The 13905-nt window shown below is 39.4% G+C and overlaps 1 protein-coding gene across 9 annotated transcripts in view; it reads right to left on the reverse strand.

Annotated features, from left to right (window-relative positions):
- SPECC1L (sperm antigen with calponin homology and coiled-coil domains 1 like) overlaps positions 1–13905 on the reverse strand; it is a 61624-nt gene that overhangs the window by 11193 nt on the left and 36526 nt on the right. For all 9 annotated transcript variants that reach the window (XR_006931538.1, XM_015275323.4, XM_046901160.1 and 6 more), the window contains 3 exon segments: positions 11410–11512; positions 801–917; positions 402–461 (listed from right to left, as the gene is read on the reverse strand). Coding sequence is in view for 8 of the 9 variants with exons in the window: in XM_015275323.4 (XP_015130809.2) it covers positions 402–461; positions 801–917; positions 11410–11512 (280 nt within the window). In the remaining variant the exon portion in view is untranslated.

Genomic DNA, 13905 nt, shown 5'->3' on the forward strand with positions numbered 1-13905 from the left:
TGACCATTCTTTGGTGAAGAATCTTTTCCTATTATCTAACCTGATCTTCCCTCAGTGCAGCTTCATACCATTCTCAATCTGCCATAGGCTATTTTGCTGTTACCTTTGGTGGAGCAGCTTGAGCACAGGTCTTTATCCCACTATTTTACTGAAAAAAACAGTATCAGCTTAAGTGGCTGACAATATTGGATTTACGCTAGACTGATAGATTAAACAAAACCACTGATGTATGTGCTTATCATTTATGTGTTTTTTTCAGCCAAGTGTGTTACAGAGACTACAGCCCCTAGCTGAGCTCATCTGCTTTTATTTTTGCTTCAAAATCTTTCAAAAGCACAAAGTGGAATAATTTATTTTTTACGAATGGGATGTAATTCGTTCAGTATGTGTTTAAAACTCACCAGAGTAGATTTGATGCCAACACTTTCAGCTGCCTGAAAAGCCAAAGTGAAGTTTCTTCTCTGCATGAGATATGAAAACATATTAGAATCCAAGTAAATACTACTTCATAATAAGGTGGTGTTAAGAAAGTTTACAGTAAAACTGCTAATCTTGCTTCAAAGTGAGTCTATAATTGGATCATATTAATTTTAAAAGGGCAACAGGAATGAACATGTCCTAATATCATCATAAAGATCTTATAATACTAAGGTTCTAAAAAGCATAACAGTAAGGTAGTCTGAAATGTTTCAACTATGATTGCTAGTAAGATCTTTTTTCTAGTACTTAAACCAAAACTTTTTAGCCCATATTAACTATATAGACTCTCGGACACAGTAATGGGAATTTTAATGTCATACCTTGTCCTGGCTGTTTAGCTCTTGATAGGGAATATGGGCTGGGAGGTAAGTATGGAGGACTGCGCAGAAAGCCAAGCCATCATTCCAGCTGCTGCTGAAGTTTGTTATGTCAATGTTCTGAAAGGAAAAAGAAAATGCAAACAATATTAAAATCATACTCTAACAAGTGTTAGTTCAACAAACATCTTAAAAAAAAAAAAAAAAACCAAAAAACAAAAAAAACCCCAACTTTGAACAGTTAACACTGAAGTTCTGTGCTAAGAAACCAAAGCACACTTCTATGGAAAATTAAAAAAAAACAAAAACCAAGCCATGATAAGAACGTCAGTTAACCTCACACAGGTTAAACAGAAAGTAGCTAACATTTATTTTCAAATTGTGCAAATACTGTTAAAAAGCATAAAAGATAGGCTAGAAAGGATATTAAGAGTATAAATTTGTTATAACTGTACAGATCAAAATATAAAAGCAAGCAAGTTATGGACATACATTAGGGCTCTTTCTAAAATCCCTGAAGTAGACCACGTGTTTTTCTCTCTGTTAATACAAAACTTTACTTCTATGCTTCAGCATTACTAATATCCAAGCAAAATTTCTAGTTAATATTGATGAGGAAAAACATTTTCTCTGCTAAATAAAACATTTCTACATGAAAACTTATATGAACAACAACACAAAGAGAAATTAAATTGTCACTGAAAAGCAAGATGCTCCAACAGATTTAACAGGAACCATGGCAGGGAATCAAATCTTTGTGACTGAAACTGGAATTGAAAAATGCAGCCTTGCACTCCTGATTCTTCGGTGATGCCCAGCGACACTGGTAAATGCCATTTCTAAGAATGCATGTAAGGTTACTGTAAAAACAATCAGCCCTGTCCATACAAGTCAGGAGCAAGTCATCGGCCTTTCACATCACTGCTCGCTTGGCTGTTGGCAGCCCAGCAGTAGTAGAGCAGCTCGGTGGGCAGCAGTCAGTTTCAACTTTAAGCACCAGAAGTCACCCTTTCACCTGACAAGAAGTTATAGACATCACTTATTTTTGATAAGCACTGAAACTTTTCATTCCTCTAGCAGAAAAATGAACGCAGAACCAATGTTAAGCTGCAGAACACTCACAACTAAGGCAGCTGAATTTCTTGTCAAACCAATGATTTGGATACAAACGGAAGACAACTGCAGTCCCCTCTCCAACAGAGGAAAATAAACCAACAAAACTAAAAGCAATTTCTAGAAGAACGCGAGGGAAATCTCCATTTCCTGCTCAGCTTTCACACTTCTGACACTGAGTCTGCACGATGCAGGTTCAGGCTGCGGTGACGTAAGTGTACGTGCTGGGACACACAATGCCAGGGCAGCAGTCTGAGCCCGGCCGGCTGCCTGCCCACAGCGGAAATGTCATTGTTGGAGACCCCAGGCTGTGGGAACGTGGTCCTCACTGCTTCCTCGAGCTGCAGGGGTGGGAAAAAATAAAAACTATAAAACATAAAAAAGAAGGAAAATAGCTCTCCCTCCTTTCTCCTCAAGGGACAGGAAATTCGGTTTAAATTAATGTGTGTTCAGAACTTTTTCGATGTTACTTGAATTAGGCAAATAAATGCAAGATGCAGTACGAGAATAAGGGAAAATATCAGCAAGGAGGGATGCTGAAACATTCCTGAGTCTGATTAACAGCCTCCAACACATCAGTCTCCGGCCCAGTGGCTTAATGGTGGACACTGTTTCAACAATACCTGCTAAGAATGACAGAATACACACTATAAACCACAGCCTGTGAAACCCTGCTTACAATTTGTGCTTTGTTGTTGTTGTTGTTTTGCTGTTGTTGTGACTTCTATGATTTTGTTTTAATTATTTTTGGTGGGTATTTAAGACTGATGGGCTAAACAACTGATAAATACTAGCCCTAGCCCATCAACTGACGCTGTACGTACCTTACGCAGCACAGGAAAGGAGAACTGCAATGAGGGCTCTGAAGGAAACTGAGGTTTTGTGGCTGGCTACAGGGAGAAATGCCTCCAGGCTGCTCCATATGTTTCAGAGCAGGCACAGCAGTATTTATGTGAAAATGTTACAGCTGGAACACCAGCATCACTCAAGATATATGTCACTGAAGACCCACAGAACTGGGCTGAAGACAGAACACATGATTAAAAAAACCCCAAAAAACAACAAGGAGGAGTGCTCAGCTCCAACTAGGATACATCTATGAAAAGCAAGAAGAAAATAATTAAGTTTGCTCCCTCACCTGTAAAGGTGAGCAAGGAAAACAGGACCAAGTTGTGCTGAAAACGGTAAAAGAAACTAAAAAAGGAGAAATCTTCACAGAGATGATAGCTGTGTAAAACTGAAATATCATTTCAAATATTAATAACATCTACGGAATGTTATATTTGGAATATAAACATTGGAGAAATGAGGCCATTAGAAAAAGTTCACCAACAAGTTTGGATGGTACTCAAGAAGAACTTGGAATTCCCTGATTTCCTACATCATCCTGTAGGGTCCAGCAATTATCATTAAGATAACAAACAGAAAACAAATCCATCATGCAGGGATCTTAATGTATCCAGAGAAGCTTCATTAAATACAACGGAAGGAAACAATTAAAAGGGACTGGTCTCTGTTTCCAATTGCTCCAAGCATTATGAATGGTTACTAACTCTCAGATTAAGAATTGTAACGTTGGTCAGACACTAATCTAAAAACTGGATGGACTTATTTAAAGTGGAGAATTTGATCTCTTACACAGGGCTCTGAGATCATAGCTGGCACTTTTAAATACGGAGTAATTTTATTTCCCAAATGCTTTTAACTACTTGTGCTTTCCCAAAAAGCTCGGTGGGCATAATGAAATCAATCTTGCATTAAGCTCTTACTGCTCAAAGAACTGACAGTAAACAGAACATCGACCTAACATCTCTGACATAATTTCTCCTTTGTTACTGCTTTTATTAAGTAATTGGCTCTATTAAGATAATTCTGCTGGAATCTAGTCCGGAATTTTTCTCAAGCCATTTCAGACCACAGAGTATTAAAGCAACTGAAGGGCATGCTTTCAGATAAGTGAGGAATGAGCCTTTCTAGAGAGAGGTGAACGAGGAGGAGTTTCATCAGTCCTTGTCCAACAGTGTTTAATACTCAGCACAGGAGCGAAATCACTTCCAGAATTACAGATTTTCTGCAAAAAGTATTTCTAAAAGTCAAATGACAAGCCTTAGTCGCAAGCTCATGGAAAGCACTTGCCAATCAGGAATGAAAACCACAGTTACAGAATTTTAAGAGTTTTTTCTAGAGATAAAGTATGAGCAAGAATATAACATTTCAAATAACCAAACAGCCCAAGTTCTATAGCCTGCCCTACAGCTGAGGCAAAGGGGGAACAAACAATGGTAAAGAAACACCCACAGCAAAACACATTTCAAGCATGACTCAAGCTCCTGTCAGAATGCAAAGAGTAGCAGCAGTCACCTCAAAATGAGTATCCTTTGGTGTGCACATAAGAAAAATGACTAAGAAAATTCTTCCTGAAACTGATTCTGCTTGTCTCCCCATCACATCTGCAGCTAAGAAATCCATAGAAACCATGGCTCCTAACTTACAGTTACAAACTAAGGACAAAGTCTCCCTAATTCCCTCTTCAGTGGATATATCCACATCTGTCTTCCATCTCCTCAAACTCTGAATAGCCCAATCTGAGCAGAGGAGCAGCCAGCACAGCAGCTATTGCTGCAGCCCTGCCCTGCACAGGGAAGCGAGGTTCCCACATCTTCGCTCAGCTTGGCTCTCAAATGAGTTAGGACAGAAGGAAAATAAAAACATGTGTCTCTGTCTCTGTGATGTTAGTTAATGAAATAAGTGGCCTGAGAAAGCATAATATGATTCTGTAGCATAACATATGAAATCATTAAAAGGAGATTTGAGGTTTAACTTTACAGACCTTGGCAGGCTTTATGCCATGGCATAAGATTACTACTAAAAAGCTTTTAAAAGCTTTAAAGACACACAGAAGAGAGCATCCATTAAAAAATTAGAAAGGTAAACTACTAAATAAGTGTTCCTGTTATGCTTTGGAAGGTTTTCTAGAGTGTATTTTCCCTAGTCTTTCTGTGGCATCAATCAGCATCAGCATTCCTTCAGTAGGTACAGCAGAACAGTGCCTGGTAATGCCTCCTGGGTACAAAGCTGGGACAGCAGCACCTGAGCTGTGTTCTCTCCTTGACTTTTGTCCATCTCTTTTGGGTAGGGTTGGCTCTCCCAGTGAGGACAGCAGTGTCTGTTCCCAGCCACATCATACCAAAGCCCTCCTTGGAAAAAAAGTCTTTTTGACTGCAGGTGTCAATGGAAAGCAAGGACTCCCCAGAGACCAGGAGACCCACTTCTTCCTACAGAAGGCTCACCCACATTTAGAACTGGGCTTAGGTAGGAGAGGCTCTCATACTAGAACAGACGGGTCCATGTCCACCAGACAGCTTCTTCTAGAGCAGGCAGGTGAGTTCATATGTTGGTGGAAAGGGAAGTGCTGTAGCTCAGCCTCACCAACAATACAGTCCCTTCTGTTTTCCAGCTGTACCTGTTGCAGGCAGTAAAGCAAAGCACATCACCTCCTCTCTGGAACCAAGTATTTAAAGACTTTCCCCCTTCTTACACAGTGTTACTAAGCCAGTAACTGTTTCTAATACCAGACTCAGCTTGTCACTGGGCTTGAGGTTCCAGACACAAGCTAAAGTGCAAATCCTGAGGAAAAGGCTGCCATGTACAAGCTGGTGGTAATTCCAAATTCCTGCTGAACCCAGTACCATGTCAGACAAACATGACTTTCTTGCAATCAGCAAAAGCTGCCATCTGCTCCCCACGGAGTCAGGCTGCACTGATTCCCAAATCATGTATTAAATCTGAGGCTGGGAGGACTTCAGGCAGTAGGTGAGAATGTCCAAGGACTTCTGGAACAGACACAAGAGCTGTCCCAACCACAGCCACCTCATTCCCAGCTCTGAGAAGGCAGTAAATAGGAAATATAAACCATCAAGAGCTTGAAATATTGACCGCAAAAGTTTCTTTTTAGACCAAAGATATGCTATTTTCCAATTTTGGCACAAAGAAAGACCATAAAAGGAGCAGTCATCCTCAAAAACCTGTAATAGCTTCAGATGTTAACATTCGAAGCATTTCCAGAGATAAAGACAGCTCCATAATTTGCTCTAAATTTTGTCATAATTAAGTCTAGCAAGTTGACATTTCTCTTGCATCAGAATCCAAATCAAACAGAAAAAGGAAGTATATCCTTCCTTAATAATTTTTGGCTAAAGCATCACTGCTTAAACCAGGGAGAGAATTGTTCTGGCAGTCAGAACTTCAACGAATCAACCACACAGCACCAGAGAAAGCATGCATATGCTGCAACCATTACTTCAGCACTGATAAAAATACTCTAAATGCAGCCTATGATAATCCAGTTTTGGTTTGTTCTAGCCACACAGGGACATCAGTGAGGAAAAACTGGTACCATAACTGAACAACACACTTCTACCTGAAGACCACTACATGCCTGTGCTGAGCAGCCTCTTTGTAACCTATCCTCAATGGAAGCACAACCACTAACACCAAAAATTACCTGCCAAAGCTCTTGGCCTTGGGTAGAATCCTAAGCCTTTGCTTTTGTGCATGAAATTGAAGTGAAGAAAATGTGACGCATGTGCATGAAAGAAGATTAAAATAAATGTCATTTGACTGATGTGCACAGAATAGATGATCTTTTGATATACTGCTCATTTGTTCCTCCTATTCTTTCCCCTCTACAGGACAGAAAAAAAGGAACATATTTTAACTAGGTATTATTCAGCTGTCAAGAAATCCTCCCCCTCCACCCTGCCATGTCAGATACTTCTCCAGGTTCACAGACAGTGCTCTTTGCAAAGCAAATATTGGACTTAATTTGAAAATGAAGTTTCCATTTCAAATACAATGTATATTTGCAGCTACAGATATATCTCAGCAATTTCATATCACATAGTCCATTAACAGCAATAAAAGTTTAAGAACACTGAGCTAAAGCCCTATTTCTTATATAATTTACCCCAAATACTTTAATTTGATCTCCCAGCAATTCCCACTGAAAAGCCAAACTCATACTCACTTATGCAGCCAGTTTCAATGTGTCAGTTACCAAGAAACCAAGAAATGACTGAACCCTAACACAGACTCTTCAATAGTGTTAGTCTATAAATAATTTTATACCTCTCTGATCAAACAACACATTTTCACTAAGGGCTCAAATCAGGTGTACCCACATCACAATCATTTCAGATGCTAATTAGCCCATTGTGAGCAACTGCAGTAGCATCACCAAATGTTGTATGTCACGGGAGTATTAACATACAAAAATCCAAGTTCAGTAAAACTCTATTATCTATTGCTGCCATGTAGATAATATTTATTTTTATTAGATTATAACTATTATGTTTTTAAGATTTTTTTTTTTAGGAAACAAAAGTTAGGCAGCATTACAATTATTAGAGGACAGGTGCTTTAGGGCTACATTACAGGTGTCTTTCAGTGCATCTGTAATTAGAAAGCATGGAAAGCTTCAAGAATACTAAAAACACACGTATATATATTGGTCTATTCTTGCAGTTAACTTCTGACAACTGCTTTTTGGTGCTAGACCTCTGGAAGTTAATCCTTTCTCAGAATGCTGACAAAAATGGAAAATATACTGAAATATTGCTGTAGATAAAAAATGGGTAAAGGATGTGTGTATCCTGTTTATTGATCCCCTTCTTAACATGAAACATGCATGCTCACATCCATTTTTGGACTTTTATTAGTTATGTACTTAAAATGAAAGTAGCAGTTCTTCAGCTAGGCTAAAAGCTCTGTAACAGCTGGACAGGATTGTGCTGTGCTTTGAAGATATCTGGAATTTATGACAGTTTTATGGCACTGCACATATTTTAGAGAAGCCAGGAAAATGTAGTACTTGGCACAGAACTCTGAACCCGTATGTCAGACCCTGAACCAAGCTGACACATGGTCAAATGTGTTTGTTTGTTGTTAGCTTTCAGCAAAAAATATTGTGCTGAAAACTGATGAAGACTCATTCATCCTTTATCCTTCCCTCCCCCAAAAATAAGTCTGTAACTCATCTTAAGAGACCAGATCTCCTCTTTCGTGGCTTAAGGATCCGTTGAGTCCTGAACTCAACTCACACTAGCTGAAGTGAATGCAAGGCTACCTAGACTGAACAGCCTCTAGATGAAAGTTAATAAAGAACCTGCCTGCTGCTAATTCTGCAGTGACCTTCTGCAGATTGCCATTCCAAAAGCAAAGCTTCAAGGAGTTCTGCCTGCAAATAGCATTCAGACAGCATGTCTGTTAAAAGGAACAATATAAGAGAAAACACCATAGTTTCTTCTTTCAATAACAATTTCTTATTTTCATTGGCTGTTTTGGCCTTTATTTATTAATTCAGGTACTCCTGAAAAAAATACCAGGTTTGGTGATACAATTAAGTATTGTTTCATGACTAAAATATTTCTATTCATCGTTTTCCTTCCAAATTTGCTTAAATAAAACAAGAAATTTGCACAATGAAGTAATTTATTAACAGTTTTTAGATAGAGTTGGTATTAGTTTTTTGTAATGCATTCACAGAAGAGAGAGATGTAAGATTGCTTTAAAAAATACACTGCGTGGTATTACATGTTTGTCAGAAGGGAAAAGAACAGTTTGACAAATTCCTGTGAATGTGTATGAAGAGTTCTAAATAAAATCCTCCCATCATAATGGGTTGAAATTAGAGCTTCACAATGCCACAGTCTTTGAATTGTGTAGCACTCACAACATTTCAAGCCTCTAAAAGAGACAGATAAGACTCTTAATCAAAAGCTTGAAATTAATTTCCTGGGGGGATAGGAGAGCAGAAGTAATTCTTCTTCCATTTTATTTCAGCAGACAAAAAGAAAAAATACCAGTTGCTGCAAGCAATTAAACAGTACTATATTCTCCACGAGCATCTTATGGATACAGGAAACCTTCTGTCTGTGAAGCAGTACAGAACTTGGTTGTGTTTTTTTTTCCCCATCTAGTATTTTTAAGTGGAATAAAAATGGAATGAAGTGCAGCTCAAGAGCTACAGCTGACCTTCACAGAGAATCATGTTTAATCATATACTGCTGCTTATTAATAACAATAAACCAACCACATCGTTGTTTTTAACATTTTAAGCAACTGGCAGCTCATCCATAACTCTGTACATTAAAAACTTTTGCTTTAATTAAAATTCATATCTGGTTATTTGTTCAATTTCTGTTTACTGCTTCTTCAACTATTTTCCGATCTGCAGTGCATAACAGAATGTCTGAAATGAGAGCTACAACACCACCAGGAGCAAGCATAGGACTACAGCAGAAACAAGGCTTAAACTCATGTGCATGCTTCCACCTCCATTGGTGAAATATCAACAGTTGGAATAATTCCTTAAATATTTTAAATACATGTTTGTATAGAAAGCTACATCTGTGAGAGTCTCCAGATGAGGTGAAGAAAAGAAAACCAAACTGTCTGTATTTGGCAACTAATGAAGATGTGAACACAGCTTTCCATGGAGGCAAAGAAATACTTCATAAATACTGGCTTTCAGGGCAGAGCTTTACTTGCTTATCAGCAATTTTATGAGATCGGCATTAGAAGTAAATTGCTATGATATTAGTAGGACAAAATGGACATATGAACAGGGATATTCAGTCATCTGTGTTCTGCTTGGCTAACGTGGCAGCTCAGACAGAAGCTGGCTGGCAGTCAGCTTGCAGGTAGCTCTCAAAAGCATGGGCTGGCTCCTGCCCAGGTGGCGAGCCAAACTAAAGCAAGTGGTGATACAGGAGAAAGGTAGAACTTAGACTGGAGGGAAATGCTGGGGATAGAAGGGATTGTCACAGAGTAAAGGACGCTAGGACGAGCTGGAGGTGTGAAAAGGTACCCTGGCAATATCTGGGGGGAGAGGGAAACAGGAAGAGAGCCAGAGTGCCTGAAGGAGAACTTAATGAGGGAGGGAGATGTTCCTTGTTCTGATGCTTGTTTACTGCACGTTACTTTTGAAACCACCATAGTTTTAACACAAAATTAAAACCCACTGAAGCGCCTCTTTCTAAAACAAGGTCCTTATTCTGGTATTGATAATGGTTTTGAGATATCAAAAAGCTAGATAAGCACTATTCACTATGAACACAGTGTTAGACACATCCTTATCATTACACCACTTACATCGCATACAACCAAAACTGAAATTCAGGGGATGCTGAAAATAACTGAATTCTATACAAGAGATATGGAAAAAAATGAGTGTGCTTAAAGCAGAAGACATTCCTGTCCAAAAACTAACTCCCAATAGCCCCCTGATTTTATCCTACTCCTCCAAGAGAAGGCATCCATTGGCTATACAGACGCTATATGTTATGGTTTCCAGTAGTAACATCATCAGAGAACCTTACAACGATTGCTGAAGTATAGTAAGCGTCAAAATGTATTCTTCCACTAGAGTCCATAAAACTCAAGAAGAGCAATTCGAAGCAGCAATCTATTTAAACCAAAGAAAGCTCTTCTACATTTTGCTTGTATGTGCGCACAACTGCAAAGCAAAAAAATTGGCACACTTTCTACTGCTTTTCCTAATCAGGTGTTAAATTTATGTACACTTCACTTCAAGGCACTATGAGAAAATACCTCTGTATTTTGTTATACAGGATTTGTAAAGAAATATAACATCCTGCCTTTTTTAAAATGTAGGGAAGGAGAAAGGCTCTGTCCACAAAGCAGTTTATCCTCAGAAATAGCACTGTTTAGCACTAGACGTGCCACAGGAAGAGGGGGGAGGGATTATAGCACAAGCCTCTCCATTGTACTGAAAGACGACTTTTCCTATGGATGGGCCATCATCCTGTTATGTGGCTCTGAACTTCCTTCTGCATTGTGAGCCTCAAGTCATGGAAAGAGTAAAGTTCTTAAACTGAGGATTGTGTTGGGAATTCCAAAAACTTTCAGTACACGTTAACTAAACAAATACATCACGGTCAGATTGTTAACATCCTGGTTTAGTTTGCTGAAGCCACTATTCTTTTGAAAAAATAATGTCATCAGGAGAACTCTGGATAGTTATCCTGTTACTTCTTTCAGGATCTGATATCATTCAGACCAACTGCAAAGAAGTCTGAAACTACACTAGAAAGCTAAGTACAAAATGCAAGGCAGCACATTTGTCTAAAATCCAAGGAATCTTACCATATCTGCATTTGGGAAACATTGAAGTGCTGAAGTTTAAAATACAGTTACTGTTTCAAAAGTGCAATCTGTAAAAGGCTGTTGTGAAGTGCCTCAATAGGAGGTCACCTGCCCCCTTAAGAAAAAAAAACATTAACAACATGGAGCAAAGTGACTAAGAAGCTATTAATGTTAGGTTAGGACTTGTAGCACGTGTTCCAAGAAGAGAGTACAGTACATACCAGTGCCATTGCAATCTATGCAGTCAACTGTGGAGCAGCCTGGCTTATGCCATTGGCAGAGTCTAATTTGTTGCAGCTAAAAGTATGCTATGTTAAAACAGCTCTACAATTACCTGATATCCTTCTGTTTTTTTCTGGCACCATTTCAGCAAGGCATTTCTCTTCGATCCTCCATATTCTCTTGCTAGGGCAGACAAGGGATCTTTCCTTTCTTCCCTAGGAATGAGGGAGAAGTGCAACTTATAACTATTTATCTTTCACAGCAGATCTACATATTACAAAAGCTTAAAAAAAAAACCATCATAAATTATTGTGACTGAAAGTAGTAAGGCGCAGCATTACTAAGAAAAAGAATACAGAGAGATACCTGGCAGACTTAAGAGTTACTTTGGTGAAATACTTTCATTAGCTAACCACGTGTGCTTTTCCCCCTTAAACTAAACTTCCAGGTATTTCAATCTCAATGATATTATTTCCTAGCAGTTTGGAAAGTAAACTCACAATATTGTAAGTTCCAGCTTGAAGCATTAAGGTAACTCAAGTGACTTTATTTTGTATTTGGAAAGAGAATAAACTGATGTTATCTCTTCTGCACCTCATGGCTGATTACAAGTGTCACCTTGAAGCAACAAGTTTGTATATTAGCCACATGCTGTTACTAACAGAACATTTGTCTGGGATCTGGAGTTCCCCAAAAGGACGAGGGAGATCTACGATGTTGATGTGCTACCTGATATACCAGAACAATAATGATACACCTTTTTTAAAACATCAAAGTTCAATTCCCAATAAAAGCCATCTGTAGCGAAGATATTGACAAAAAGACTACTGTTATGGAACTTAGTTACTGCATGCAAAGTGTGTGAGCAGTTGCTCTTGTTTTTCACGGAATCACAGAATGGGTGAGGTTTGAAGGGACCTCTGGGTCCACATGACATGACCTCTGCTGAAGCAGGACCATCCGCAGCAGAGTGCCCAGGCCTATGTCCAGGTGGCTTCTGAAGATCTCCAAGGAGGAGACTCCACAGCCCTTCTGGGCAGCACGGGCCATTGCTTCATTACCTGCACAACATGAAGTGCTTCCTGATGGCCCGACAGAACCTCCCATGTTCTAGCTTGTGCCCACTGTATCTTGTCCTGGCACTAGCCACCACTGAAAAGAACCCTGCTCTGTCCTCTTTGCACCCTCTTCTCAGGTATGAATGAAAAATGGCAAGACTTAAAATCCCCCTGAACCTCCTCTTCTCCATGCTGAACGGTTATAACTATCTTGGCACTGACAGTTTCGTGTTATCTTCAAACTTTCTTAAGGGTGCACCCTGCTCCATCACCCAGATGGTTAATGAACACAGATAACAGAACCAGATGCAGTACAGAACCCTGAAATACACTGGGAGCAACTGACTTCCAGCCAGACTTCACACCACTGAACTGCTCACCCAGCCCATACAGAACAGCCTGGCTATGAGGATCCTACGGGGACAGCAACAATGGCCTTACCCAAGTCCACCTCAGAGGAGGCCAAAGAAGGTCACCAAAACAATTAACGATGGGGCTGCATATTCCATCTACAATCAAGATCATGCAACACTACGAAAGCTTCAGCAAAGAGGTTTGGGACACTCTATTAGAACTCAAACTTAAAGCTCCCTCTCTTTACACTAACCCATACTGTTTAGCTGTGAGTGAGCTGTACAACCTGTCCTCAGATTCCAGTAAATGCACATGGTTTATATTGAGTCCTCAAGTTAAGAAAACACTGCTGAAGGAAATAAAGTAGTATAAGTTGTATAGAGACAATGAGAAATAGTATGACATATAAATCTTATAAGCTAGTCTACTAGGTCAACTGAATTCCTAACCAAAATAAGCCAATGAAGTTTCAGCTAGAACAGTGAACACTAAACTGCAAATGTTTGTTTTAGAGAACTACAGCAATAGCTCTTTATTTTACCACAGCGTACAGAAAAATGTAGGGGAGAAAAAACTCCATCCCAAAACCACACAAGTCCAGCAGCAGTGTTTTGAGGAGTGTTCCCAGGAGCCCATCTCTCACTGTACACGCACTGCTGCAGACTGCACCGCTGCCCCTGTTGGAGAGCTGGGTCTTCCAGTCAGTGCTCGGGCTGCACAGTATCACAACTGTACAATCACACCACGAGATAACACATGATCTGCCACAGTCTGCAGGCTGCCATCAGTGCAATTTTATGTTATCAGTTTACAGGTTGTACTCAAGTCTTTGAGTCTTTCCTATTGCTGGGCTTACCTGGTCTAAATTTAGGTGCTAACACATATAACATTCATTGCTGCTGGTAGCAGATCCAAATTCAACTTACTTTCTGAAAGGAGAGCAGCAGCAAGGCATGTTTCAACTGATTTCAGGGAAACATAATTTTTATTATCACCCACAGTTGTAAATAGCTTCACAATTTTATAATGTAATTATTACAGACTGCAATGTCTCCAAAGGCTAAGGATATAATATTACTGCTGTACAAAAAACTGTCAGTTCTATGTTAAACAGTTCTGAGAAAATAATTTAGTCTCTCTCTGCCAGTTTCCCATTGTAAGAGGCAGGGCTAAGAATATACTTCACTTGCATAACA

This window comes from Gallus gallus, chromosome 15 (genome assembly GCF_016699485.2).
Source record: "Gallus gallus isolate bGalGal1 chromosome 15, bGalGal1.mat.broiler.GRCg7b, whole genome shotgun sequence".
Lineage (NCBI taxonomy): Eukaryota > Metazoa > Chordata > Aves > Galliformes > Phasianidae > Gallus > Gallus gallus.